This window comes from Psammomys obesus, unplaced genomic scaffold (genome assembly GCF_907164565.1).
Source record: "Psammomys obesus unplaced genomic scaffold, mPsaObe1.curated_primary_1811, whole genome shotgun sequence".
Classification (NCBI taxonomy): Eukaryota; Metazoa; Chordata; class Mammalia; order Rodentia; family Muridae; genus Psammomys; species Psammomys obesus.
In genome coordinates, this window is record NW_026596091.1 from 278,238 (window position 1) to 304,760 (window position 26,523).

The 26,523-nt window shown below is 44.3% G+C and overlaps 2 protein-coding genes across 2 annotated transcripts in view; one reads left to right on the forward strand and one right to left on the reverse strand.

Moving 5' to 3' along the window:
- The window catches only part of Timp3 (TIMP metallopeptidase inhibitor 3), a 50,071-nt gene extending 35,373 nt beyond the window's left edge, over positions 1–14,698 (reverse strand). Inside the window, exon 1 of the mRNA XM_055627973.1 lies at positions 14,287–14,698. Within this exon, the coding sequence (XP_055483948.1) occupies positions 14,287–14,407 (121 nt within the window). The 5' untranslated portion in view covers positions 14,408–14,698. The remainder of the gene's footprint in view (positions 1–14,286) is intronic.
- Positions 1–26,523, forward strand: part of Syn3 (synapsin III) — a 501,244-nt gene that overhangs the window by 214,079 nt on the left and 260,642 nt on the right. The window lies entirely within an intron of this gene.

Consider the following 26,523-nt stretch of genomic DNA (forward strand, 5'->3'; position numbering starts at 1 on the left):
CTCAACACAGCAGGGGACAAATCCAGGTTTGGGGCATTGACCCCTTTTCCATATTCCCATGTGGCCCACTAAAACTCTAAGGGAATAAACATGAATGCATTCACAGGTTTGAATGTCCAGTCTTGCTGGGCCCTGAGCCATATTCATGGTGCCTGAGTCCTAGCTGACCACCTCAAGCACTCTACCAAAATATCAGGGCCACTGCTGAATGAGTAGAGCCATTCACATCAAGATAACTTTGGATAAAGTTAGGTTCCTTTGAGGTTTTACTTTATTTTGTGCTATTTAATCTTCACACAATCAGTGCCCAATTCTCTAAGACAAATACTCTCATGATTATCAGTGTCCTTGGGGAGATTGTCTAAAACTCTTATAAATTGTATTGTGCATACAATGAGATTTCCGACATGTACTTCTATTTGTAATATGATCATGGCCCAGGAAGGTGCCACATTTGTATATCCCTCTGATGCTCATGACCTTCTCTCCTCTAGTTTGAGTACTGGACCTTCAATACCTTCTCTCCCAACAACTACATTGTTCTCTAATCAAACCTGAAAATACAAGTAATTTACTAGGTTTACTAACTTCTATAGCTTGGATCTGGGATAGAAACACACACACACACATGCATGCATGTGTGTGGGGGTGGGGGGCTTGCCCTTCATTCTATACTATTGGAATGGAACCTTTGAGAGATACCTAAAGGGTGGTCTTATGTTCTTGGGAGTTCAGCCCTTGAAGGGAATTGGGGTGTTCATCTTTTATGCTCTCATTTTTACTACCCAGCCACTAGTGAGGCCTTCTCTGGCCCACACTCTTTCACGGTGATATCCTTACTTTGTTACCAGAGACCCAAAGCAACAGGTCCAAGTGGCTGTATACTAAACACTCAGAAACTGTGAGCCAGACGGGTTAAACCCAGCTTGTTATCCTGCAGCCAGACTTCTCATGGCCTTTATGATGCTAATACTCATGTGCATCTCTCGGGAAGCAGCTCAATAAACAGCTTTCCAAAGAACATTCCTGGGGTTAAGAAACACCTTGATTTAAACCTTCCCACAGCTCAGAATGTCTTGCCTGCTTCTGTCCTCACTGCTTACTGGATGACCCACAAGAAGTGTTGGATTTCTGCCAGAAAGGCCCCTCCACTCTTCTAAGCCAGTGAGGGAGGTAGCTTTAGGAAATGTCTAGTGCTAGAGGTTGATCCAGACCTGAGAGGATATTTGGAAGCTACAAGGAACTGGATACTGAAAACTCTCAGAACAGCAAAGTCTTTGGAGGAGCAGTGACAGCAGGAATCTTACTATGCAGCCCAGCTTGGCCTGGCTCTCACTGTGTAGTTCAGACTGGCCCGGAACCCATGATCCTTCTGCCTCTTCCTCCTAAATGCTAGAATTGCACGTGTATACCTCCACACCCAGCCTTGAAGTCTTGATGACTTCAGGAAAGGGAAGCCATTCTCCTGTTTTCAACCTTGAAGGTTAGCTGGAAGCATAACAGAAACAAGGCCAAAAGCACATTGAACTTGTCTTACCTGGTGTCCCAACTGTAAGCTGTTATTTAAAAAATTAAATAGTTGATCAGCTGTCAAATAGAGTTGGTTAGCAATAGGCTCTAGCCTGCATGGAACTCAGGCAGAAACTCTTTTTATAAGGGGACAATCTTACAGGCAACATACCCCTACGTTCACCCACATTTATTGAGCAGCTACTAAGTATGATGGCCTGTGGTCAGGAATACCAAGTGATTTCCAGGCAGCTGGGCTATTCTTAGCTTTCTGATGTCTATTTAGGGAGTGTTAATCCATTCCACCTCCCCCTCTGCAATTAGACACATACCACCTTCCAACCTCATATGCTGACCTCATCCAACTGCTCCCACTGTGCAAGCAGGATGGACAAGTATACTTCCCACCCTGCTGAACTTGGCTAAGCGTTTAGTTTTCTTGAGCCCTGGGGAAGACTGGGAACCAGCCAAGCCTGAGGAGAAGTGCCTGCTGTGTCTGGACTCTAGTCCTGGAGGTCAGATGCCCTCCTTGCTCTTCTTTACCCTAGAGCACAGAGGGGTAAAAAAAACATGTGAACCAGAACAGCACAACCAGAGGATGGAGTGGGTGGTTAAGAGCTCTGGCTGTGGGATAGACCTCCCATTCAAACATCCATCTATACAGACACGTGATGGCATCAGATCCAAGCTCCACTTTCCATGAGTATAGTATCAAAATGTAAGAGCCAAATTAACATGTCAGCCCCACTTGCCCAAGAACAACATAACTTTCTGGAATGCTGGAAGCTGTAGTTCTTGGGAAATAACAAGCCACATGTTTTCACTCCCCTAAACAAGTTTGAACCAACAACACTGAATGTGCTTAATTAGATATAGGTAGGAGGCACCTAGGCAGGATAGACATCAGGATGCATGCTTGCCCATGATTGGACCTGATAGGAAATGTGGTGAATTGTAGGGTTTGCCTTTTTAAGTCTCTGCAAAACATGACTCATGGCCATGCCCTGGGAATCAGGGATGGATCTGGTGAGAGTCCATCGTTCTGGCCATTATTTAATTAGAGCTTACTTTAAATTTGGCTCAAAACTGTGGAACTGGTCTTTCGACATTTTCAGGATTAACAAAAATACCTATCCAGCCTCTTCCAGCCTCAGTTTTCCCACCTATAAAGTGGATGGTGTGGAACAACAATATTAATTCTGAACCTGTAAGTTGACAGGTAATAATAGAATTTATATGCATAAGTTTATAAAGTTATTGGATCAACTGTGGCATTGATACTTAACTCTTCTGGCTCTCAATGTTCTCATCTGCAACACCAAACTTCCTTGAGTGGTAACAAAACTTAGAAGTGATAAAGCATGAGTAGACCTTGGTATATAAAAGTGAATTGATATATTAATATTGTCAAGTAGTTTTATTCCATATCTATCTCTAAAGCCAAATCACTCCACCTCTATTGACCTAGTTTCTCCATTAGTCAAATGGGAGAACTGGGTCAAAAAGCTTCTACAAGGTCACGCAGACATAAGTTTCCTACCCTGGAACCTTTGTGTCCTAAAGTCTCTTATGGCCTAGTTGAGTCAGTAGCTTCTGAGCTGGTTAGCCCAAATGCACTCCCAGCTTTCCTACATCCCTGAATGCAACCTGCAAAACAGGAGGGTAGGGAGAAAACCAATGTATTTATATTTATAAACCAATGCTTTAAACAGTATCTTGGCTTGTGCTGTTCTACTGACATGGCCATTCTTAGCTATGAATGGCTGCTAGAAGGCAGTCGCTTAGAATTGACATGCGCTGAACATAAAACAATGCATTTTAAAAACCTTTACTGAAAAACTGGAAAAAAATCTCAAGAGTAATTTAAAAATTGATTACATAGTAAAATGATCATACTTTAGATACATTAGGTAAGTATAGCATTAAGTGGAATTTCACTTGCCTGTTTTGTTTTTGTTTTTTGTTTGTTCATTTTGAGACAGGGTTTCTCTGTGTGGCCTTGGCTGTCCTGGACTTGATTTGTAGACCAGGCTGGCCTCAAACTCATAGAGATCTGCCTTCAGGAGTGCTGGGACTACAGACTTGCACTGTGACCTGTCTTTGTTTTGATAATGTGACTACTGTGAGAACTTTGTAAATAGTATGGGTGGTTCCTCATGTTCCTCCCTCAGGATGCTACTGGACTGAGATTTATTTCTGCTTGGGAACTATTACTCTGAAACTTCTCAAAGTGAGACTGAAAGGAATGTGAACTATTTAGGGTTAAATTTTTTTAAAAAAATAGGGAATCAGGTGAGGCATTAAGTTTTAGAAGTCTCTAAGAATCTCCTGTGGCTTAAAGAAGCCTAAATATATAAAGCTCATTAATCTGACAAAACAGCCCTTGATGCTGGCAATACCTCAGCACCTGAGTTCCAAATGGACCCTTTCATTTTCATCCATTTTGTGTGTGTATGTAGGCCGGAAGTAAATGTTAGCTGTCTTCCGCAAGCACTGTACAGCTTAGTTTTTTAGACAAGATCTCTTATTGATCCTGGAGCTCACTGGTTAGTCTACACTGGCCGACCAGCAAGCCTCAGGCCTCCTTTTGTCTCTGCCTCACTTCTGTGATTTTTAAATAACACCATAACACTGCCTTTTATGTGCGTGCTGGGAATCCGTGCTTTCATGCAAGTTACTGACTGAGCCATCTCCCAGCCCCTTTTGTTGTGTTTTGCAAGTTGATCACTGCTGCGTATAATACAGCAGCTGTTTCTAATTGAGCTGACCAATGCTCAATATGGCAAAAACAGATATTCTCTCTCTTTCCCCCACCACCCCTGAGCTGAGGACACTGTTGCCTAGAAAGACTGGATACTGTCTTTTTTGAACACCCTCACTCATTCATGATGACTCCACTATGTGCATACTAACATCTAACATCAGGCCATGAGGCAGCAAGTAAGACCTAGTTCCCATGTAAGGGAGACAATAAGACCATGTCATAATTATGCGGGTTGGTATTTGCCAAGCCCTTACTACAGGGTAAGCAGTGAGCCAAGACTATTATTTCCATTATCTCAGTGAATTCTACCACAGCCCTATGAAGCTAAGCGTAGGGCTTCTTGTACATTCTTCTTTACATTCAGAGTTACAGATAGGAAAAGCAAAAGTGAGATGGGCTGGCTTACTTAAGACATACAACCAAGAAGTAATAAAGCCAAGATTTGAGCCAGGCCATTTAATACCAGAGCCTTCATTCTTTACCAGCTCAGAAACTGGGAAGGAGGGGAACGAAGTATGTAAGCTGTAAAAATATTATTTTCCTTCAAAAACACTGGCCATGTTCATTCGAAGATCTGAGAACCCAAAGATTACTCAAGAGGTCACTGAACACAAGGTTACAAAAACCTACAACCTATATGGTTGTATCAGTGCATGTGTGCATGTGTGTGTGTCTTCTTTTGCAATATATTGACAACTAAAAACTAAAGTTTCACACTAGCGTTACTAGCTAAGGGATATGGATTTTCCAGTTCACCACAATTTCTACCACTCTGTTGTCTCCCTGACACCAAGGCAAAGAGAAGGTATCGAAAGCCGTTGCACACATATTTGGAAATAAATATGGGAAAACAAGAGCCTGGAGAACCTTCTATGTTTGGTTGATAAGAATAATAGTTTCATGCGTTCGATACTACAGTAGCTCTCCTTTTCTGGCTAGTCCCTATAGGCATCATACTTTGTGATCTGAACTAAATTACAGATAAAGAAACCAGAGGATACAGAGGATAATGGGTCAAAGGGGGACCTAGAGGACACAGCCTCCTGCCCAACACAGGCATAGGCTCTTCCCCATCACGTCCCTCTCCCTCCAGGCAGCCCCTTGGGTGTTGGGATTCTAACAAATCTCAGTCCTCTGGGTGGCTGTCATTTTTAGAGAAGAAGGTAGAGTAGGATTGCTCAGTGGTCACATGTTTGACCTGGGACCTCCAGACTCTATTGGAGTGAACAGGCTTACATGAAGTAATGCCATTTTTAATTAAAGGTCTATACCTAAACTGGTCTTCCAGTGGGAAGTCTTTTCTGCAGCTGAGAAGGCTTCTTCTCATGCCCTCCAGCAGTCAGGGAAGAACCTGAAGTGACCTTGATTCTGAATTCTAGCCTTAAGCTCAGTCTGCAAGGCTGCTGTCTAGTGGTGAACCAGCTGTGTGCCAACAGGAAGTCTAGTGGTTACATAGACCACTGAGCTCTTTACAAGTGTTCAGGCAGAATCCTCACCTCATTCACAGCACAGGATCTGATTTGTTTGTTTGTTTGTTTTGTTTTGTTTTGTTTGTTAAGGCAGGATTTCTCTGTGTAGCCTTGGCTGTCCTGGATTTGTAGACCAGGCTGACCTTGAACTCATAGAGATCTGCCTTCTCTGCCTCCTCAAGTGCTGGGATCACAGGCATGGGCCACAGCACCGAGCATTAATTTTGATCTTAAAAGACAATATTGTTAATGAAGTTCCCTTTTAAGAGTGTCATTGGTGGCAATAGATGTTCAGTCCTGAACTCTGCTAGACAGCCCTCTCCAAGGGAACCTGACCCTGAATACCGACATGTCATAGGCAGTAACGCCTATGCACAAAAGAGTAGACACACACAGTTAGTCCTTTACCTTTCCAGGTGAGAGATCAACACCTGAGGAGGATTCACCAGATCAGAGTAATTCCAGAGTCAGGTAATAAATTTGAAGTAGACCTCAGGTCTCCTGACTGGAAACCAATGTTCTCTCCACCTCAAAACACAGGAGGCATTGCCTCTCTAGCTCCAAGCTGAGTTGAGACAGGAAGAATTGACTTGTTATCCAAGTTTAGTATCACCAGTTTCCAGGAACCTCCCTTTGGCTACTTTGGCATCTCCTACTCTTTCTATCAGAAGGAAATGTACTTAGAGGAATCTAAATGGGAAAGGGCAGCCCCTGATCCTTGAAGAGCATTGGACTTGGTCTTCAGAAGGTGTGGGATCTACTCCCAATACATCTGCTCTACAGTGAAGCTGCCCTAGTACACCAATTCTCAATACTGACAGCCATCAAATAGGAACAGTGACCCTCCTATCACCCTGCATTCTATATCTACTTAAAAACAAAAACTGACAGTCATGGGACCAGTGTAGGGAGCTTTGTTATCTGGGTTCTGTAGGAGGCCATAAGGGAAGTGGATAGCACTGAATTTGTGAAATCAGGGAAGAGATATCAACTGTGATTTTGAAACTCAGCTATCTGTATGTGACAATGGAAATATCCCATCATCCCTCACAGTCCTACTTTCCTTAGGAAGACCACAATGATAATACTAGTATATATGCATACATACAGAGAGACAGACAGACACAGAGAGAGAGTGGGGGGAGGGGAGAAGGGAGCCTTTACACAAACCCAGTTCTCCCTAGTTTCACAGATGAGGTAACTGGGCCAAAAAACTTTTTAAAGCAGAACTCATGAGAGCCAGCACATTTCCAGATCTCCTAGGCCACAGGTCTATCCTTAGTGATGATGTCTAGGCCACAAGGCAGTCCCTCTTGAAGGATAAAACGTGCATACCTCACCACACAGCTTAGCTCATGAAACCATACCTTCACAAAGTATTCTCCCCTTGCCACTTCCCTATGCCTGGGGGTCTCACAGAGACCTGAAATTCAAATCCAATAGGTTGCTAGGACCAATGCTTCTATTCCTGAGATCAAAGCTGGGCAGAGGGTAGAGTGAGGAGGCTAACTCCTCAGAGTTATTAAGATCTGTGCTTCTAGCGGCTTGCTCTGCTGAGGACTTCCCCTCTCTACTCCTGCCCTGCAAACCCACACCTTCACCCCCTCCATCATCCTAGGGCTATTTTCCACTGACTGAACTTTACTTTGGCTCACTGAAGCCAAACAATTTTCTTCTTCCATCCCTTTTCTGCCAGGTGGCACAGACCTGGTAATACTGGAAGTCCCTAGTGTCCCAGATGTGAATGGCACAGCTAAGTGATAAGAAGTATATGACATTAAATCAGCCCTGCATGTTGGGCAGTGTTGTTCATTGTGTATACTTTCTTTTGTGGCAGCCAGATTGTCTCAGCCCTTCGGAAGGCTCCTCCAGGTCCCTCTGCAGCTCCAGACACATTTTATTAAGCAAATGAGCAAAAAGACCCCTTGGTCCCATCACAGTTTAGAGACAACTTGTGGCCTCCTGCCATGTGTTATTTAGCAAGAACCAAAGCTTAGTCTGTTATGTTAATGGTGTGGCATACAAAGAAGCTGCTAAAACCAGGCCACATCCTCAAGGATATCCAACCCAATGGGGCCAAAGGAGCTACTGGATTCTCTACCAGTCCTGGTCACATTATCAGGGTAATGTCAGAGAGGTGACAAGAACAGGGACTGACTTAGAGGTCCACATGCTCTTTTAACACTTCCATAGGCCAACCCAAACACTCAGATTCAGGAGAGCCCCAAGCATCCTTACTTTGGGCTACAACTAATTAGCACATCAGCCCATATGTCCAACTCAGCTACTAGCATTGTGGCAATTTTCTGTTTGAAATTATTTCTCTGAAAGAATGAAAATAAATGCTCAACACATGAAGCTATCTATGGTGAATAACTCTTCCAGAAACAGAATTAACTAAAGGAAAAGTGGACTTTAAAATATTTTTCAGTATTGATAAGGGTGGAGTCAATGGGACAGCAGATAGAGTGTTTGGTAAGGAATTCAAAATTTGTTGTGAGACTTGGTTTCACTGGGAGCCCCAAATAACTGGTGAAACCCCAAAAGGCTGGTGAAAGGAACTGCCCTGAGCAGAGACCACTCAATGTTCCAGTTATGAAAGGAGAAGTCTACAGGAGAAGAGAAGCTGAGAAGAAAATGATTCTGAACATAGGCTTTGGGGATGCAGCCTCAGGCTGGGCTGTTTCTTGTGTGATGGCGTGATTATAGACATGTAGTTATCCCTCTTCAGCCTGAGGTTACTCAGTGGGTATCTTCAAAGGAAAGCTCCCATTTTATGAATAACTGATATACAAATAAGGAGCTCAGTCCAGTGCTGTGGATTAGTAATTGAAACTCCAATGATAGGGCTGCTTAGGAAGATACTGTAATGCTCTTTCCACTGTGTAATGGGATGAGACTTATCACAAAAGGAGAGAGCAAAGCAAGCGCCACTACAGCAGGAATGTAGTTCTAGCTTTGGAATGATGCCTTCTGGGCATGCCTCATGCTATTGCAGAGGAGTCAACTTTTGCTGTCGTGTTGCAGCAGGTTTGAACTCTAGGTGAGGTGGGATGGTTCTCTGCATCCATACCATGGAGATGGTGAAAAAAATGGCACCAAGTGAGACCCAGAAAATGAGAAGCTCATGAAGGCATAGCATGGTCAAGAGTGAGGCAGAAAACAGGATTATCTAGTGCAGGAAGGACCAATGAAGAGGTGGGTGGGGCCCACTATTGTTCCTTATAAAAGCTATTTTTATTGTACTTTATCCCCATTAACCCACTGAAGACTTTCAATCATGATGGTGTAATTCTTTCTTAAACTAAGTCTCATAGTGTCAAGACCCCAGGGTCTTTCTCTGCCTACTCTGCTTTGGCCTCAGCTGTTTTCCTCCATCCTTGTGGTCATCTTATCTGTCCAGTTCAAGCACTATTCAGAGGCAAGAGTGAGTGGAGGAGGGAACAAAGGAATCAGCCTTCTTGCTGCCACCCTGAGCCCATCTAGGGAGACAAAACTCTATACCTGGATTTCACACAGACACTTTTGCACCTGAGTTCATGTACAAACCAAAGATTAAACAAGTTTCAAGTAATGAAAAGCACACTACTCATTAAAAAGCAAAATCTTACAGCCATCTCTAACTAAAGTAGTCCAGAACAGCAACAAGTCAAGGGCTGTGACTGTCCTACCACTTATGACTCACTTTTGATATAAAAATGATCCCATTAACTTGGCCTAAGTGGCCTTAATTTTGTTCTCTTTCAAAAAGATAAAAAGTAGAAATCCTCAGAATACCAAGAAAATGTCTAAAATTGTCTTAAATGGAAGAAACCCCTTAATGTACCTCTAGCACAGCATTGTGATATTGTTCCCATCCCCCATTCCCATCCTCCATTCTCCATCCCCAATCCTTCATTATCCATCCCCCATCTCCTAATCTCCATCCTCCATCCTCCATTCTTCTAGTTGCACATCTAAAAAAGGACAAAGTCAATATGCACCTCTGGAGGGTTGACTGAAGCAAAAATAAAAATCACAGTTTCCTTCCTTCCACCCAACACTTCTACATTTGCCATAGAGAAATATCCATCCACAGAATTGGAAGACAATATAGTGACTATTTGTTCCAGCATCCTTAATAAGGATGAAAAGTTGATAGAAACATAGCTATCCATAAATAGGGGGTGTCTAAATAAATGAAGGTAGATATAGAGAGCTATTATATTGGCATAGTAATATCATCTCGCATAGTAGCAAACATGTTATATAGTGTAGTTGAATATACTTTAGAGGTGAGCTACATGGGTTTAAATACTAGGCTCTGTTACTTATCAGAAATAACACTGAAGAAGTTACCTAATTTTTCTGAGCTTCAGTGTTTTTCAGTGAAGAAGACAATAGTACATATGCCTATAGGACTGTTAAGAGACTTGAGTGAGCTAATGCATATTAATTATTTAGAATGATGCCTCATATTCTGTAATCACTTTATTTTAAAACTCAACATTGAGTTTTTAAAAAGAGACCAATGATAGATAAAAACAGTTCCTAGATAATAGGTATATAGCTGGATAAAAATGAATGAATGAACGATACATGTACACAGACACACACAAACATAAAATACACTCAACACTGTAAAAGCATGACTAAAAAAGTCTGAAAAGGTACCAATTACTTGCATCCTTTCATAATGAGGAGAGTAAAATCTAAAGGGACCCACTAAATGCCTAAACACAAAGCCAGCAGGACTGGGGTGGGGGAGAAGATTTGAGCCCAGCTGTGCCCTTCCCAAGGCCCAAGACCACCCAGGAGTTGAATGTGACAAATGTAGAAAGAAGGGGCCTTCGTGTCTATACAGGCTAAAGTAGTAAAAGCCAAAACTGACTGGAATTGTGTTGTTTTTGTTTTTCATTAATGAACCTGTTGGAATGTGCCATTCAGCAGCTGAGCTCAATGGTTCCTGCTGTTCCAGCAAAACCACAGCCACTTCCCAGCCATGTTCTAGTCTTGTCTGTCAGAGGACTGGGAAAGGGACAGACCGATCAGAGGGGCAACTTCTGAATCCACCAGGTTCCTAGTCTGCAGATTTCTTCACAGGCTCATTCCTCAGTCATCCACTTCCCTGTATGCAATGGGCTGACCTTAGTGACACATAGCCAGTCACTTTTTCACCTTGGCCTAATAATTTTCAGAGTCTTTTCTGGTTTTAAGAGCCAAAGAACATAGGGAATTTCCTTGATTTTTGTTATTCTGTTATAAATCTATGATCAATTCTTCCTCAGCAAACATGATAAATAAAAACTCTGCTGCTTTAGCTACTTTTGAAGTTTTGAGGAAAGCTTTCCTAATCTTGATAAAAATGCCATTCCCTTTGGATGTCAAGAGGTCAATGAAAGTTGGAAAGTGCCATAATTAAGACTGAACTCGTGCCTGGTCCCTGCTGGCCTTGCATAAGCATAGCCTCACTCAGCCTCAGTATTTTGCATTTGAGAAATGGGTGCAATACCACTTAAGGTTGCTGAGGAGCTAAGATAGCATCTTTGAAGTACTTGCACACCAGTACAAGTCTGAGGACTTCCCTTCCTTCCTTCCTCTTGCCCAATAGCAGTCCTCCCTTGGCCAGGATTCCCAAGATAACATTAGCCTTGCTATGCACACTCACAGCCATGCACGCGCGCACACACACACACACTCACACACATACACACATACACACACAGTGGTTGGCCCTTCTCTCAAGTCCCATAATTTCATTTTCTTTGTGTCTGCTTGCATGTGGGAGTGAGAGGGCATGGATCAGGTTTCTCTAAAAGTGACTTCTTTGCTAAAATTACTTCAGATCTGAAGCTGAAGGAACCCATTGGCAGTGGTCCTTGTCAAAACAACTCTATAATATCAGGGCTATTCTCCAAGGCTGGCAGCTACTACTCCAGGCCCTGAGCAGCCCTGACACCCCTCCACTCCCACCAATACCACTGCCTAATTACTCCTTGTGAATGGAGACATAGAAAAGGGGTTAGCCTTCTGAAGTGAAATTCTCTCTACTACCCCCATCTCTGCAGAAACCACACACACACCCTACTCCAATTTTCAGAATACTCTGAACATTAGCCATCTTTTCCTGAACTAAGACTGCCAGAACAAAATCTGCCTGGCCAAGGCTGCCTCTTTCATTCCCAGCGCCAGACCCTACTTCTTCAGAGTCAAGGTTTTGAAGGCATTTCAGGGGCAATGACTAGTAGGGAGAGGGGCCCAAGTGAAGTGACTGCTGCCAAGTCCCTTTCTTTTGCCTCACCATGTATCTGATAAGCCTCCCTGTAGTTTATTCTTCTAAACACTTTGATAGGGTGCAGGGCCTGCAGTTGCCATAGAAACACCTTTTAACTCCTCCTTATCCAGCAGGTTGTGCCAGTCCCCTGGGCTTTGGAAAAGAAAGGCAAATGAGACAGGAAAGGGAAGGCCATAGTGGGGTGATGATGGGGACTTAGGAAGGGCTAAGCTAAGCATGCTATACTCTTCCTTGGCAGCATAGCATCTGGCCAGGATGAGAATGGAGGAAGGTGGCAGGCTGGTTTGAGCATACTTAGGTGGCTCCAGTGTCCAGAGGACAGTTGGGAGCCATCTACTGGAGGCAGCATGGTGTCTGCTACTGTCAGGCAGTAGGTCAACAAGCCAGGCCCACACCCACACCTCCCATTTTTAAAAACATTATCTCATCCCTTGAGCAGTGCACCAAACTGAGGGCTGAGTGAGTCTGGATCCCTGCCAGAACAAAGACTTTTCTGTCTTTCTTTTTGCTACTACATTGTTGTGAGTTTGGCATATTTCTGGGTAACTTAACTTTTCTCTAGGAAGTATATTAAGAGAGAGAGAAAGAAGCTGTTTCTTGGATAAACCCATAAAAATTATAAGAAACTTTGTCAGTCCTGACCTACAGTAGCTCCCTTATGAAAGCAATGAGCCCATTCCAGGAGACTTCACAGAGAATAGGATCCACTGGCTCATGTTGCCACTTTTCCATAAACTTTTAGGGTAGAAACCTCTGAGCAAAAGGTACCTGGGATAGAGATGAGAACCACGTCTCCTATACACATACTACAAAACCAAACTGAACACACCCAACCCATTGTGAAGCAGAAAATAACTTGGGCCATAGCCTGCACACTCAGATTCCACCTGCTAGCTCACAGGCCAGGCTCTATGCTAAGCAAAACCAGAACTCAGCAGCTGTAACTAGTTGAGAAAGTCGCCAACTGGTGAAAGGAAAGGAATCTGGGTGGGGGTACTCAGGAGAGAGGAGTGAAAACCTTCCCCAGGCCTCCAGCAATCCAAAAGGATGCTTCCAAGCCTTCCATAAAGCCAGAGGCTAGCAAGGCTCTCTCCCAGGGACAGGGAAGGGTGGGTCTGCAGGTCCTAGGAAACCTCCACAAGGGTGACTGCAGGTCACACAAACACCCTGGGCTGCCAAGTCGACTGAGCTGGCCGCCACAGCCACCTCCCAAATTTCCCCCTAGGCTGGCCTGGTCCACCAGTAATGCCTCTCCAACCTCAGTTTTCTCCCTGGCTAGGTCACCACCCTCCCCCCTCCTCACCACAACACACTTGCAGAGTAAGAATCCCTCACCTAAGACCCAGTGGAAAATTTTCTTCTCTTTTATGACCATACTTAAACACACATGCTCCATTCTTCACCTCTCAATCTCCACACAGTCCAAGGGCGGCTTCATGTCCCACCCCTGCCCAGCAAGCACGCAGCAGGGACATTGGACCTGGGTGCATTAGAAGCTGGAAAAGAGATTTTTTTTTTCCAGCTTCTGCTCAACATGGGGCCCTCCAAACACAAGTGTCCCCAACACTCTTCAGGCCTCTGGACAGTGGGCTCTGCTTATCAAGTCTCTCTAATCAACACACAGCCTCTTTGAAAACAATCACCACAAGTGATGTGACCCTTCACATCTTTGTTCTTTTGGGCTTTTCTCCATCACTCACTCTCTCCATCCTCACATACATTCAGGAAGGGAAGGGGCTTCCGAATCACCTCAAGCCAGCTATCAACACTCAGATGGAGTTCACCCAGGGAGGAGGTCTAACCCACAGTTTTCTCCTGTGTGAGTGTGTGTGTGTGTTTCCCACCCCGCTTTCCAGCCCCCAAATTTGGCAGGCAAGAAGCTTCTATTAGCACTTGATGGGAGAGCCTGCAGCTAGGAATCTCAAGGAAAAGAATGAAGTTCAAGGGCACGGGACTAAGCAATCTTTGAACACTGGGATATTTTCTCTTGAAACTCCGCCTGCACAGGCTGGCAACTTCTTGTAAAGCATACTCGAGGTCCCAGAACTTCAGTTCCAACTTTCAGAGCCCTTTCCCACCCTCCTCCCTCAGCTCTTTTCCCTTCAAGATGTCAAGTAGGGATCTTGTTCACCCCTGCCTGCCAGAAACCATTAGGTTACTGCGGTGATCCCCTCGCAAGGCATCTCCCCATACAGAGCCCCCGCCCAGGGAAACTGAGTCTCTTGCTACATACAGCGGGCAGGCTGTCTGGGGCCTCCCAGAGTGCTTACCAATGTCGGAGTTGCAGAAGGCATCCTGGGGATGGCTAGGCGAGCATGTGCACGCTTCAGCGCCCCAGTGCCCAAGGCTCCAGCAGCCAAGGAGCACGACCAGCCCGAGCCAGGGAGTCATCCTAGCTGCTGTGGTCCGCTGCGGGGACTGCCACTCTTCTCTTCAAAGTTGCCTAGAGCTGGCGCGGATGCTGCAATCCGAGCTCACTCCCTGGGTCTGACCGTGCACGGTGGGCAACTTTGAGCTCTGGGGTAGTGCTCTCCAAGTTGCCCGGCGGAAGCGGCGAAGTGGCCTTGGATGACTGGAGCACGAGTCCCCGGAGCCAGGCTCCGGGAGAAGGATCGGGAAGTGGAGAAGCGGGAGTAGAAGCTTCCCCGCGCCAGAGGCTGCCCGCTGCCCACTGTGAGCAGAGGCTAGGGCTGCCCAGAGATATAGGGGCTCGAGGGGACCCAGCCCCTTGGGAGCTCGGGGGGGGGGCACCGCCTCCGACCAATGGTAGCGCTGCATTACCTCATCGGCCCTCCAAAAAGGGGCGGGGCCGGGGGGCCCGGGGCGAAAGGGAGGGGCCGGCCCGGACTGTTCAGATCCTTATAGGGAATAATGCGACTGTGGGCACGGGAGTGGGTGGGCTGGGCGCGTCCTGGGCCAGTGTGCTCTCCAGCGGCGCCCCACAGCCCCATCACCCTACGCCCACCGGCCATCTGTGCGCCTTCGACCCAAACAAGGATCCAGTCTCAGCCACCCAGCCAGCCAGGACAATCCCTTCCAAGGGGCCCTGGAGGCTACTGCTCTTGAGTCCTTGATCCTGCCTCTTGGAAAAAGTCTAGAAATGCTTTCTTACCTTTCCTAGAGAGAGCAGGTAGTAAGAGGAAACACTTGGACAGACGACATCATCTTCCTCCCACTTTCCTCCTCCCCATACCTCTGCCTTTTGGGGATGGCTATGGTAATTGTCACTGGGAGTAAATGGACTTGTGGAATTATACAACAAACACTATTTTGGATGCCAAGCAAAGCCCTTGCAACCAGGGTGATTGTGCAAGTGTTATGAGGAAGCTAGAATAGATGTAGACCTAGGTTAGAATGACTTAAAGTGGGACAGTGAAGGACGAGTCCTCTGAGGTGACATCAGGCAAGAAGAAGAGCAACTGCAAAGGTCTGGGTCTTTTTTAAAGGACAGAATATAGTGAAAAGGGGGAGTATAATAGCTGGTCTCACTGGTGGCAGACAGCATTTTTTCCTTCAGCAAAGGAACTTTGAAATAAAGTGATCCAAAAATGGAATTAAACCCAATTCTGAAGAAAACTATCCAGGATCCTAGGTGACTAACGGTAACAGAAGAATATTGGTAATGTTATTACCACCCTATTTTAAGTAACATCTTGACTGTGTGTGTGTGTGTGTGTGTGTGTGTGTGTATTAATACTCACTGTTGTTGTTCTGTCTTTTTGAGACACAGCCTCACTATGACCTTGAATTCAAGATCCTCCTGCCTCAGGCTCCCCACTGTTAGAGTTATAGATATGCAGCACCACCCCTGGCCTGTACTATGTGTTTTTAAAAGAAGGATTCCATACACAATCTTGTTTTGTTTACATATCCCTTCTAGTTGGGAAAAGCAAGAACAAGTATCATGTGTACCTTCCAGCGGGGGAAACAGGCTCTGAAAGGGGGTACTCCCTTTACACTTTCCCACTACTGTTCTTACCAAAAGAGACATATGCCCCTGGACTTAGCAGCAGTTCCATCTAACACACAGTGCTCTTTTGTAGCAATCTTTCTCCTTTTCTCTCTCACCTTATGTTTTTGTCTGGTTTTAAAGGAGAACTGTGTTGTAGCTGCAGAAATGCTGAAAACTTGCAACAAGTGAGGAAAAAATGTAAGGGAACCCCTTGGATTACCCCCAAGAGAAGAGACTCCTTAAGGGGCAGAAACAGAGTATTGTGGTAACATTAGTTCTGAGTGTATGGCCCTTGCTAGGTTGTTTTGTTTTTTTTGTTAGTGTTGGTGCTACTGTTATTTTGAGACAGGGTCTCATTATGTAGCCCAGGCTGGCCTTGAATTCTCAGTCCTCCTGCCTCAACCTCCCAAAGGCTTACAAGAATCCCCCCAAGCATTCCAGCTATAGAGAAGAGAACCCAGTTCCCATAACTTCCTGTTTTATCCCCCCCCAGCTCTGAAGCCCCTCCCTTCCTTAATTCCTTTCCATGATACTGTGGCCCAGTCACTACTCTTTTAGTACCATATATAATGTAACCATATAACCATATTATTTCCTTTTCTAATGCTTGGAGGCCATACTGCTTTTTTAGTCCTCAGAAAGTCCTAAGAGACTTGAGTGTCCTATAGTCAGTAGTTACTTGAGGCCCAAACCATAGGCTTTATAGGGCCACTCTGAGGAACTAGGATGAATAAGGACATACTTGGTGAGATTTGAGAGATCTGTTGAACCTTGCTCCATACCAGTCATGTGGAAGACTTTAGAAGGGTTTGCAGACAAATCCACTTGGAATAAACATCTTACAGACTAGAGGCCTCTTTTCTCTGCTTTCCTATTGCAAGGCCATTTTGTTCAAAGTGCAGATTGTTTTTGCTCCAAGGGAAAACACTTTTCTGGAATGCAAGACAAGTGCCAGGCACCTACTTTCTGCTATGTGTCACCGGGCAGATTCTTCAAAGAGGACATCAGAAGTGTGCCTTGTTCTGGCAGCTACTTCCTCATCAAAGTATGGTGTCCTATGATTATTTTCCTTGTTAAAAAGTGCCAATTTGGGTTTATTTCCTCTTGATTTTTCTACTTCAGCTCACCCAGGATTTGGGATCTTCAGAGGACACAAAGAGAATTCTGATCTAGATGTCCTTCTCTGCCCACCTCTGCAAGGTTAGCTTAGTCATGACCCTGGGAATGAGAAGGAGGTGTTCCTAAGTCCTCATGTGGGTCCTTCCAGCTATCATCTGGACACTAGGTTGTTCACAGGACTAAATACTATGTAAAAATTGCTTTTTCTAGTTCATTTGGTAAGCAAGATTGAATGGACCTGAAGCTTGGGTAAGAATGAGGATATTAGCTCTCCTGCTTTCTGGGGGCGATCTGAAGAAGTTTCAACCAACACCTGCCTTGTCCTCAAACCCAGGTTACCTACTCTCTTCATTGGAAATTTTCTAGATGAGGACATATTCATATCCTATGTATCAAATTTCAGAGGGTAGACCTATAGGAGGTATTTACTTAGACATTTAAAAAAGATATAAAATTGCTTAGACTCTGTTCATCTTTTTGTTCTATATGAGAAAAATAAGGGTTGATGAAAGAATTTACTCAGTGTCCCACAGTCAGCTAGAGGCAGAGCCACGTTCATGTTGTCAACATTGATTCTTTGGCTTCTATCTGCGTCACACCCACAGGGCTAAGTCTTCCAGGCCAGGGTATGTAATAAATGTATTTTCAAATCCCATGGCTGGCCCCTGGTGAGCTACCTGCTCAAGAGTTCTTAACCACAGGAAGAGACCCTTCTGAGCTGACCAATATTGTATAATGCTATGTGACTCAGAGAGTTACCTTCTGTGTTCATTTCCCTTTCTATGATACGTTCTGAAAGCATGCCAGGTATGTTTTACAAATATATGTGTGAATACCCCATTTCTTGAGAGGAAAAGGAGGTTAGGGTGAAAAGAACAATATCCAGCCCTGAGACCTGTGACAAACATGGCTGCTGACTAGTGACACTCCCAACCACTACAAGTCATTTCCCTTGTTCAGGCACAAATCTCCATGTTTATTGGATAAAAGATTAAAATTTATTATCCCCAACAAGATGCCTCTTGGTAATAATAATAATAATAATAATAATAATAATAATAATAATAATAATAATAATAATAAATGTCTACGATTCCAGGGGAAATTCTCAAAGATGAGATGAATGGCTGTGAAGGAAGAGAGATATCACCATGTGAGCAGGTTTGACACCAAACAACCATGCCCAAGACTGAGGTCCATCCACCACACTCTCAGCATTTTTTGAACTCCATCTTACTCTGTCTTCCAAGATCCAGGGCATAAAACAAAGAATGCCAGGGGAGACTGTGATAATTAAAGGCACAGGAAAGACTTGGGATCTTGCCTTTGGTGGAGCCTCTTGTAGTTTGTAATCCTTCTGTCTTCTGGATTGCCTGGAAGTGTGTCTCTCTTGTGTTTAGAACTCAATGGACTCTTGCATGCCCTTCCAGTCTCAGTTTAGATGTTATCTCCTTAGCTTAACCTTTTTCCATCCCTTCTACAGGAGTCTCCACAGCACCTGTTGTGTTCTATTTCATTGACTCTAATATGATTGTTCATATGCATGTTTCCCTTCCTGAAGTGTAAGAGCATTGGCAACAGGGCTCATATCAGTAATGGCTGCATTTGGATCTGTCGGCAGTAGTCCAGCTGTCTGTCCAGTGTTGGGATTGAAAGGTGGCAGTTCCTCAGAGGGGCTCATGGACCCGATCCCTCTAGCTAATGCTAGGGGGCGCTGTAAGCCAGAAAACATTCGTTCTCTGAACCTTCAGCCTGCCTGTCTCTGAGAAGCCTGGAGAGGGACATATCCACGCCAGCCAGTGGGTGCAGGTGCCTTGAGTTGGTGAAGCGAACCCTTCCCATCTGATGGCCACGAAGCTCTCAGTCAACATCCCGTCTGGGTCCGCAGCTGCCTGAGCTCCTCCACCCCTGGGCTGGCTGCATGTCAATTTAAGGGAGGCTTACTTGGGAAGGGACACACTTGCGATTCACTGACTTGGGGGTCCATGGAGAGTTCTGGGAACACAGCAGAGAATGCCACAGTCCCGCTCTTCCAAGTGGGGCTCTGGAAGTTCAACCCAGAGAAGGTACTGACAAACCTAGGTCGGGACCGCGGCCACATAAGGAAGTACCTCAGCTTCCTTCCCTTATCCAATTCTAGACCACCCTAACCACAGTGCCTTTCCCCAAAGCCACAGTCCATGTGAAAATCGTTATATTCAAAATAGCTTTTTCCAAGCAATAGACATCCTAGTCCACCCATTACCAGGAGCCCTAGTCAGACCTTCAACAGAATTGCTCCCCAACACGGGGCAATTAAGAGCCTAAGAAGGCGGGTTTTTCAGGTTCATTCTGTGCCTGGTACCAGCAGGCAGTAAACACCTTTCCTGGCTTCCACCTGTAACAAATTTCATGGCAGTAAAATTGTAGGGTGTCTCTCTTCCCAGCTCTCCCACTCCGAGCCCTGCCAGAGAAGCGAAGACCCTTCTGTAAGGTCTCTGGCTATGTTCACGTGAATACTGGAGTTTTCGAATTTCTTTCCGTAGACAGCTAGTCCCAGAAATTTAAAGCCAGAAAACACATGTGTGTGGTAGAGTCGGTTTGTGTCCTGTGTTTTCTGGGGTGGTGAGAAATGGGGAAATCGAGTTAAATATTCCAATTCTTGATTTTCTTTTAATGACTGTATGTTCAAGCAGTCAATTATTTCTGCAAAGGATAATATGAAGTGGAGGAACCAGAACTTCCCCCACAAGCCTAGTTTAATATGTTCCTTATGCCTTTGGAATTACTGCATTCTGCCTTTAACAGTGAGGAGTTAGCTCCCCTGTGGCTTTTCTGAAGGTATCAGGCTCTGCCCCACACAAGTTGTCTCAGCCAGCCAGCACTGCTGGTTCGGGGAAAGAGTAGATGGACATGTGGTCAGGCTCCTGCCACACCGGGCTGGAGATCATGTTTCTGTAAAGGTACTGTGAGCTCGCCTTGGTGGAGCCTGACACAGATGGAACAGACTTGTCCTGTGGTGGGCAGTCCAAAGGGTATTTGACACCACAGCTCTCATCCTTCTTGATACCTAACTGTGGAAGTTCTTCTGTCTCTGGTCTGTCACTTTCTACCTCCTGTCTGGTACCTTCTGGCTCAGTGGCACAAACTTCCAGCTCTTCAATTTCCTTGCTTTCCCCTTTAGCCTCCCCTGTCACCTTGCTTAATCCCAGCTTCTCTCCTGGCCTTGACTGCCCAATGTGCTGTGTTCACTGGAATGAGATTCATATGGCAACAGTGTCCCTCTGGTCTCCTGACCATCCTCCTGTGACAATTTCACTTGCAAATCCTATGAGCTAATCAGGCTTTAATTGTCCTGAACTCACTGTCTTCTTCCCCCATCTCTTCCAGTATTACTCATACCCTCTAATGACATCACCATTTGCCATGTCCTACAGAATCTTGAACAGGACATCACTACTACCCACCCCTTTCCCACTCTCACTGTTCCCACCCTGGATCTAACCTGGAGAGTCTTTCCAGACAGTGTCAACAGCCCCACACCTGCTGCCCAGGGTCCTTTTCTGTCAGGTACCTCTCTTGATTCACAGCTGTCCACCATTTTCTCAAACATAAACCTGAAACCACACTAGGCTTTGCTTCAAGTCATCAGTTCATATTCCATGGTATTCTGAACAAAACCTAAAACTCCAAAGACATTACAAGGCCCTCTCTGATCTGCCTCTTCCCATAACACCCCAAGCTGTACTGGAGGTGACACCATTCATATAGAGCATCATTTGACTACCACCCCACAGTTACATAACAGCAGACTTGTCCTAAACTTCTGTTACCTTAGTGCCATGTTGTATCATTTCATGCCCTCTGCCCTCCCTTCTCCGCCTCCATCTGCCAGGAATAAGCTAGGGGCACTAGTTTCTGAATGCTTGCTAACTCTTCTGGTTTTCCTCTGTGCCCCACTTACAGTGTGTCTTTTAGCTGTCCATCTGAATATCTCTCACTTTCTGGCTGCCCCTAATGGTTGAAATGTTTGATTCTCCTCTAGACCCAACCTGGGTGATTCTCAAATGCCCAGTGCAGTACCTACACACAGTAGGCACTTAACAAATACCAAAAGATAAGACTAACCAACAAATGAATTGAAGAGAAAGATAGTGTGTATGTCAGTATCACCATCATTAATCCAGCATGAGAGTTTCTTGGATCTAGATCCTTGAACTTGGATTCTCAGAGAGGTTCCAAGAGGTGATCTATGTACAACCAACTCAAAAGAGCCAGCAAGCCAGTCATAGTGGTACTGTCCTTGCTCCTCTAAGATAATTGATAGGTAGGCTGGGAACTCATGTTGTTACCTTGACATTGTCTTTCTTTTTAATTACATATTTTACATTTATTGTATGTGTATGCCTGTGTGCCTGTGTGCAGCAGAGTGCACATGTGGTGGTCAAAGAACCACCTGTGGGAGTTGTTTTTCTTCTTCCAACATATGGGTCCTGGGTGTCAAACTCAGATTTTTCAGGCTTAGTGTCAAGTGCATTTATTCCCATCCCTTTAACTTTCTGATGGAAGCAGTGTCCACTGCCAAAAACCCATCTCACTAGATGGTGATGATGGCTGAGCTCAGAGCACCAACTGCGGTCTCTTTGGTCTTCTCTGTCCTTTGCTCAAGATTGGTCATGCCTTCATCTTTCCCTAGACAGTTTTGGCCCTGGAAATATTGCAATTCACTGGTTTCTGAATTGTTTTCAGGTATTTTTTTTTATGGAACCAAGACATCTAAAACTGAAGCTTCTACAAGAACAATCTGTTCTTGCATGTCATGTACATTTCTTTGGACTTTTCCCTTGGGCCTTGTGTTTAAGGATATCTACAGATATCCTTGATGACAATGAATTTGCCCAAGAAGCCATTCACAAAGTATGTGTAGGCATGAGGTAACATTAGTTATAAACTTCTACAAGGGGCTTATGCTTTGATGTCTTCTTCAGTCTTCCCAACCTAAATAATAGATATGTTACCTGTGTGTGTGTGTGTGTGTGTGTACGCGCGCGCACGCACGAGCATGCGCGCGCGCGCGTGCTGCACATAGTGTGGAGGTCCAAGGTTGACAAGAACTGTCTTCTTCTATCACTCTTCGACTTATTTTTTGAGACAGTGTCTCTCCTTGAATGATTCAGGTGAGCTGACCAGCCAGTGAGCTACAGAGATCTGCAAATTTCTACTTTCCTAGCACTGAGACTGCAAGCATGTTCCGCATCCAGTTTTTATATATTACTCCTAGAGCTATGACATCAGGTACTCATGCTTGCACAGCAAGCACTTGGTGCATTGAGCCATCTCCTCATTGCTATATGCCCATTTTATAATCAAGGAAACTGAAGCTCAAAGAAGATCTTTTACAAACACTAATATTGTTTTCCTTTCCTTCATATCCATCCATCTTCTAGGTCTTTTTCAGAGTCTTTCATTGCTCACATTTTTTCTCTTTTCACTTGGCCTCCTCCTTGTTTACTGTAGTGCTGAAGAATAGGATCCCAGAGTCCCTGTGGTGTGCCAGAACTGGCTGATGGCTCAGTAGAATTCATTGCTATATTTTCCAGAGTTATCTGAGTCAGAAAATGATGAAAAGTATAAAACCTGGAGTATGGTTTCTACTAAGCAAGTATCATTTTCCTACCACCTAAAAGTTTAAAAGAGATAAAATTATTTTTTACTTTCTCAAGCTCATATTCTTGAGGTTCTTCCCACTTATTTTCCTTCAGTTGGTAGTAACATTACACAACGTTCCACTGTTGTGCGTCTTTTCAGTTCTATAGTGAGTGATATCACAGTGCAACTTGATGGGAGTGTTTATACCACAGAAATTGGCTGACACCACAAATCAGGGCTTCTTGTCTAGGAGAGCCACTTGGTAAATATTTACACAGTGAAAATATGTATTCTTTTTGGTCTGTTATTGCTTTGATGTGCTAGGTTGGATAGGTAGAGGAGGGGATCCCTTTTCTGAGGGGTAGGAAAGAGGGGATATGGGGAAGAGGAAAGGAGGGTGGGACTAGTTGGAGAGGAGGAAGGGGGCTATCATTGGGATGAAAAGTGAATTTAAAAAAAAATGAAAAGAAAACTGAGGATTCTCTGACTACACCATACCACTATAAGTATTCAGTCTGCCCAGAGAAGAATTTGATGTCATATCAACACATGCTAGAAGAAACTGCACATACCTGAGGAGGATTTTTGTTTATTTGTTTTGTTTTGTTTGTTTGTTTGTTTTGTTTTGAGCCTGTGATTGGAGGCTGGTGGCAGGGAGAGCCTGAAGGCACAATGAAAAAACTTTTTTTCTTTTGGTCTGTTTCTGCTTTGAATAAACTGGTTTCTGGCTTATGCAACTCCCAGTAATTAAAATGGTTGGAATATTTTGCATTTTTACAGCAGCTCAGAGGCCTGGAGCTGAAGCCAATTCATGGGGGGCTTGGCGATCCTATGATGCCTGTCCCTTGGCAGAGTAGAGAGTGCTGGCATCTGGCTTGGAAAGAAGGGGGGAGTGAAAAGGGTCATGATTTGCAGCAATTTGTCTCCCCTTTCCCTGGACAGGTACACGTGTGTATTGTCCAGAGAAGAAAGGTCAGCAAAGGCACTCATTTTCTGAGAGTCTAATGATAAGTGATGATGTCTAAGGATAATAGGGATGCTCAAGCTTTATCTTTTCCAATACTACCTGTGTATCACATTCTATAGTAATAACCCATATAGTATTTGATTTAAAAAATAGATGAACCCAGGCCTAGTGGTCCATGTCTGTATCATCAGCTACTCCTGAGGCTGAGGTAGGAGGCTTCTAAGTTCTTACTACTCCCAGTTGCTGTGGGTTTTTAGTTCTGCCTCACAAGATCTGGCCCAGTGCTTTGTGTACATTAGGAGCTCAAGCCTCATGTTTGTATGAGTCAGAACATCTGCATGCATGTCTTGTCTTTTGCCAAGAGGAAAATAATCTATATTATTTTGAGGACTTGCCTCCTGCAGTGTGATTAGGCCTGCTGTGAGTTGCTATTCTACTGAAGGACTTGGGTCTCACATGAGTCACTAATATCTTTTAGAGTTCTAAAAGTAGGTAGGTAAGAGGCAAGTCACATTGTGATTAGTTCCCTGTTGATATGTGCCAATGTATCAATAACTTTGTGGTTTACAACATTGTATTTTATTCCCTGATTTCTGTAAGTCAGAATTCTAAGCGTGGCTTTCCTGATTCTTCTACAGGACTAAAACCAAGATGGTACCCACAGGGCTCCCATTTCTTCTGGGACTCAAATGAGGAAGGATCTGTTTCCTTACTCATGTGATTGTTGGTAACTTTAAGTTCCTCAATGTGATAGTTTGAATGAGAATGGTCCCTATATGCTCATGTATTTGAATTCTTGGTCCCCAGTAGGTGGAAGTATTTGGTATTTCTTGGAGAAAGTGTGTCACTGGGGAGTGGGCTTTGAGCTTTCAACTGGTTCCTTCGATTCCCAGTGCACTCTCTGTCTCTCTGTCTCTGTCTCTGCCTCATGGTTGTGGATCAAGATGTAAGATCTCAGCTGTTCCTTTACTTGCTGTCATGGCTCTAATCTCTGAAGCCATAGCCAAATTAAATGTTTTCTTTTTTAAATTGCCTTACTCATGATGTTTTATCATAGCAATAGAAAAGTAACTAAGACATTCAATTTCTCCTTGCTTGTAGTCTGGCATGCCTCAGTGGTCCCTTGCCACAGAAATCTCTCCATAGGTAGCTTCACTGTGTGACAAGTTCCTTCCTCCACACCAGCATGAACAAAAGCCCCCCGAGACAGGCATTGCAATCATGTTCATATATGTATATCTTGTCATTCTGGCCATGTTCTGTTCATGCCACAATCTCTGCCACACTCAGGAAAAGAGACTCCAAAAGCAAGAATCATGTGGGTTACAAGAGCGCACTCTCCAGAATGAGTAACTAGAATGTGGAAAGCCCTGGAAGCTGTGTGGTTCAAAGAGCTGTTGTAGTACTTTGCTGTGGTGGAGGCAGTAAAGCATTCTTTTTGTCTCTTTAAATCAGATGTTTTGTTTGTTTGTTTGCTTGCTTGCTTGCTTCCTTGCTTGCTTGAATTAAACTAACAGCCCTAGAGTTTGATTTGGTTTGAGCACAGAATTATTTTTTTTTTTACAGACATTCAGAAAAATTCAGACTCCCAGATTTTCTAGAAACCTTGGGAGCTCTGAAATTTCATTCACAGGGTTCTAGAATCGGCTTCCCAGGCTATAAGAATGCCCTTCTCATCTCAGCCCAGTTGTCCCCACTTCTCTGCCAGGACACCACAGGGCTGCTGTCTCTCTCCCTGTCAGCAGGCCCCACACCACATCATGAACACCTGGGAGAAGCATCTAGATAGCTTAGACCTGCTGTCAAGGCAGAGGTGAAAGACAAGCCAGACCTTAGTGGTCATCTGAGAGGCTCCAAATACCAAATAGGAAGTGAAAAGTAAGTATTCCAGGGTAAAGGCTAGCCTCTGTTAGAGCTGAAACAAGGTACCTCTTTCTGTGTTTCTTTGATTACCAGATATGCTAAGGACATGTTCAGTCCTGCTCACATTAGGAGATTCATATAGCTTCCTAGCAAATGGAGAAACAAAGACACGACAATCCTTCGAGGTCTAGACCCATAGACAATGGGAAGCCAGCTACTTTCTGTTGACATGCAAAGGCCTAAAGTCCTGTCTGCTTTCCCTCTTGCCACAGATTTTTTTCATTTAGAAACAATTTTTCAGGAGGAAGAGCCAGCCCTCTGAGATGATGGAAGGAGAGAAAAGTGTCACTGTAAGGTATGGAGACCATTCATTGTGCAAAGGGACAACATTCTGTAATAGAAAGAAGAGAACAGGAAAGGGAAGTGTGTTGCTGAAGATCTACACAGAATGCTAAGCTTCTCTACCCAGTAATCCCAGACAGTCCCCAGGGAAGGGAAACTATCAGAGAACAAATTAGAAGAACATTAAATATCAATTATTGCTCTAGCTAGGACTTCAAGTACTATGTTGAAGAGATATGGAGAGAGTGGGCAGCCTTGCCTTGTCTCTGATTTCAGTGGGACAGGTGTAAGTTCCTCTCCATTTAGTTTGATTTTGGCTATAGGCTTGCTGTATGTTGCCTTTACTATGTTTGGGTATGTATTCCTGATTTCCTCAAAACTTCAAACATGAATGCTTTTGCTGTTGATAGAGAAAGTTCTGAAGTATGTGTATCATTTAATTTTAATAAAATAAAGACAAGTTCAAGTTTTCTTAGAGACCATTGTAACTTTGTTTGATTTTTGATGTGTTTTCCTCATTGGGATGTTGTTAAATGCAAACTCTAGAGATTACAGCCCACCAGTATAATACCAGAACAGGCTCCCAAAGAAATATCATTCAACTTTGTGAGTTTGTGGAAACAGAAGATTGAGAAA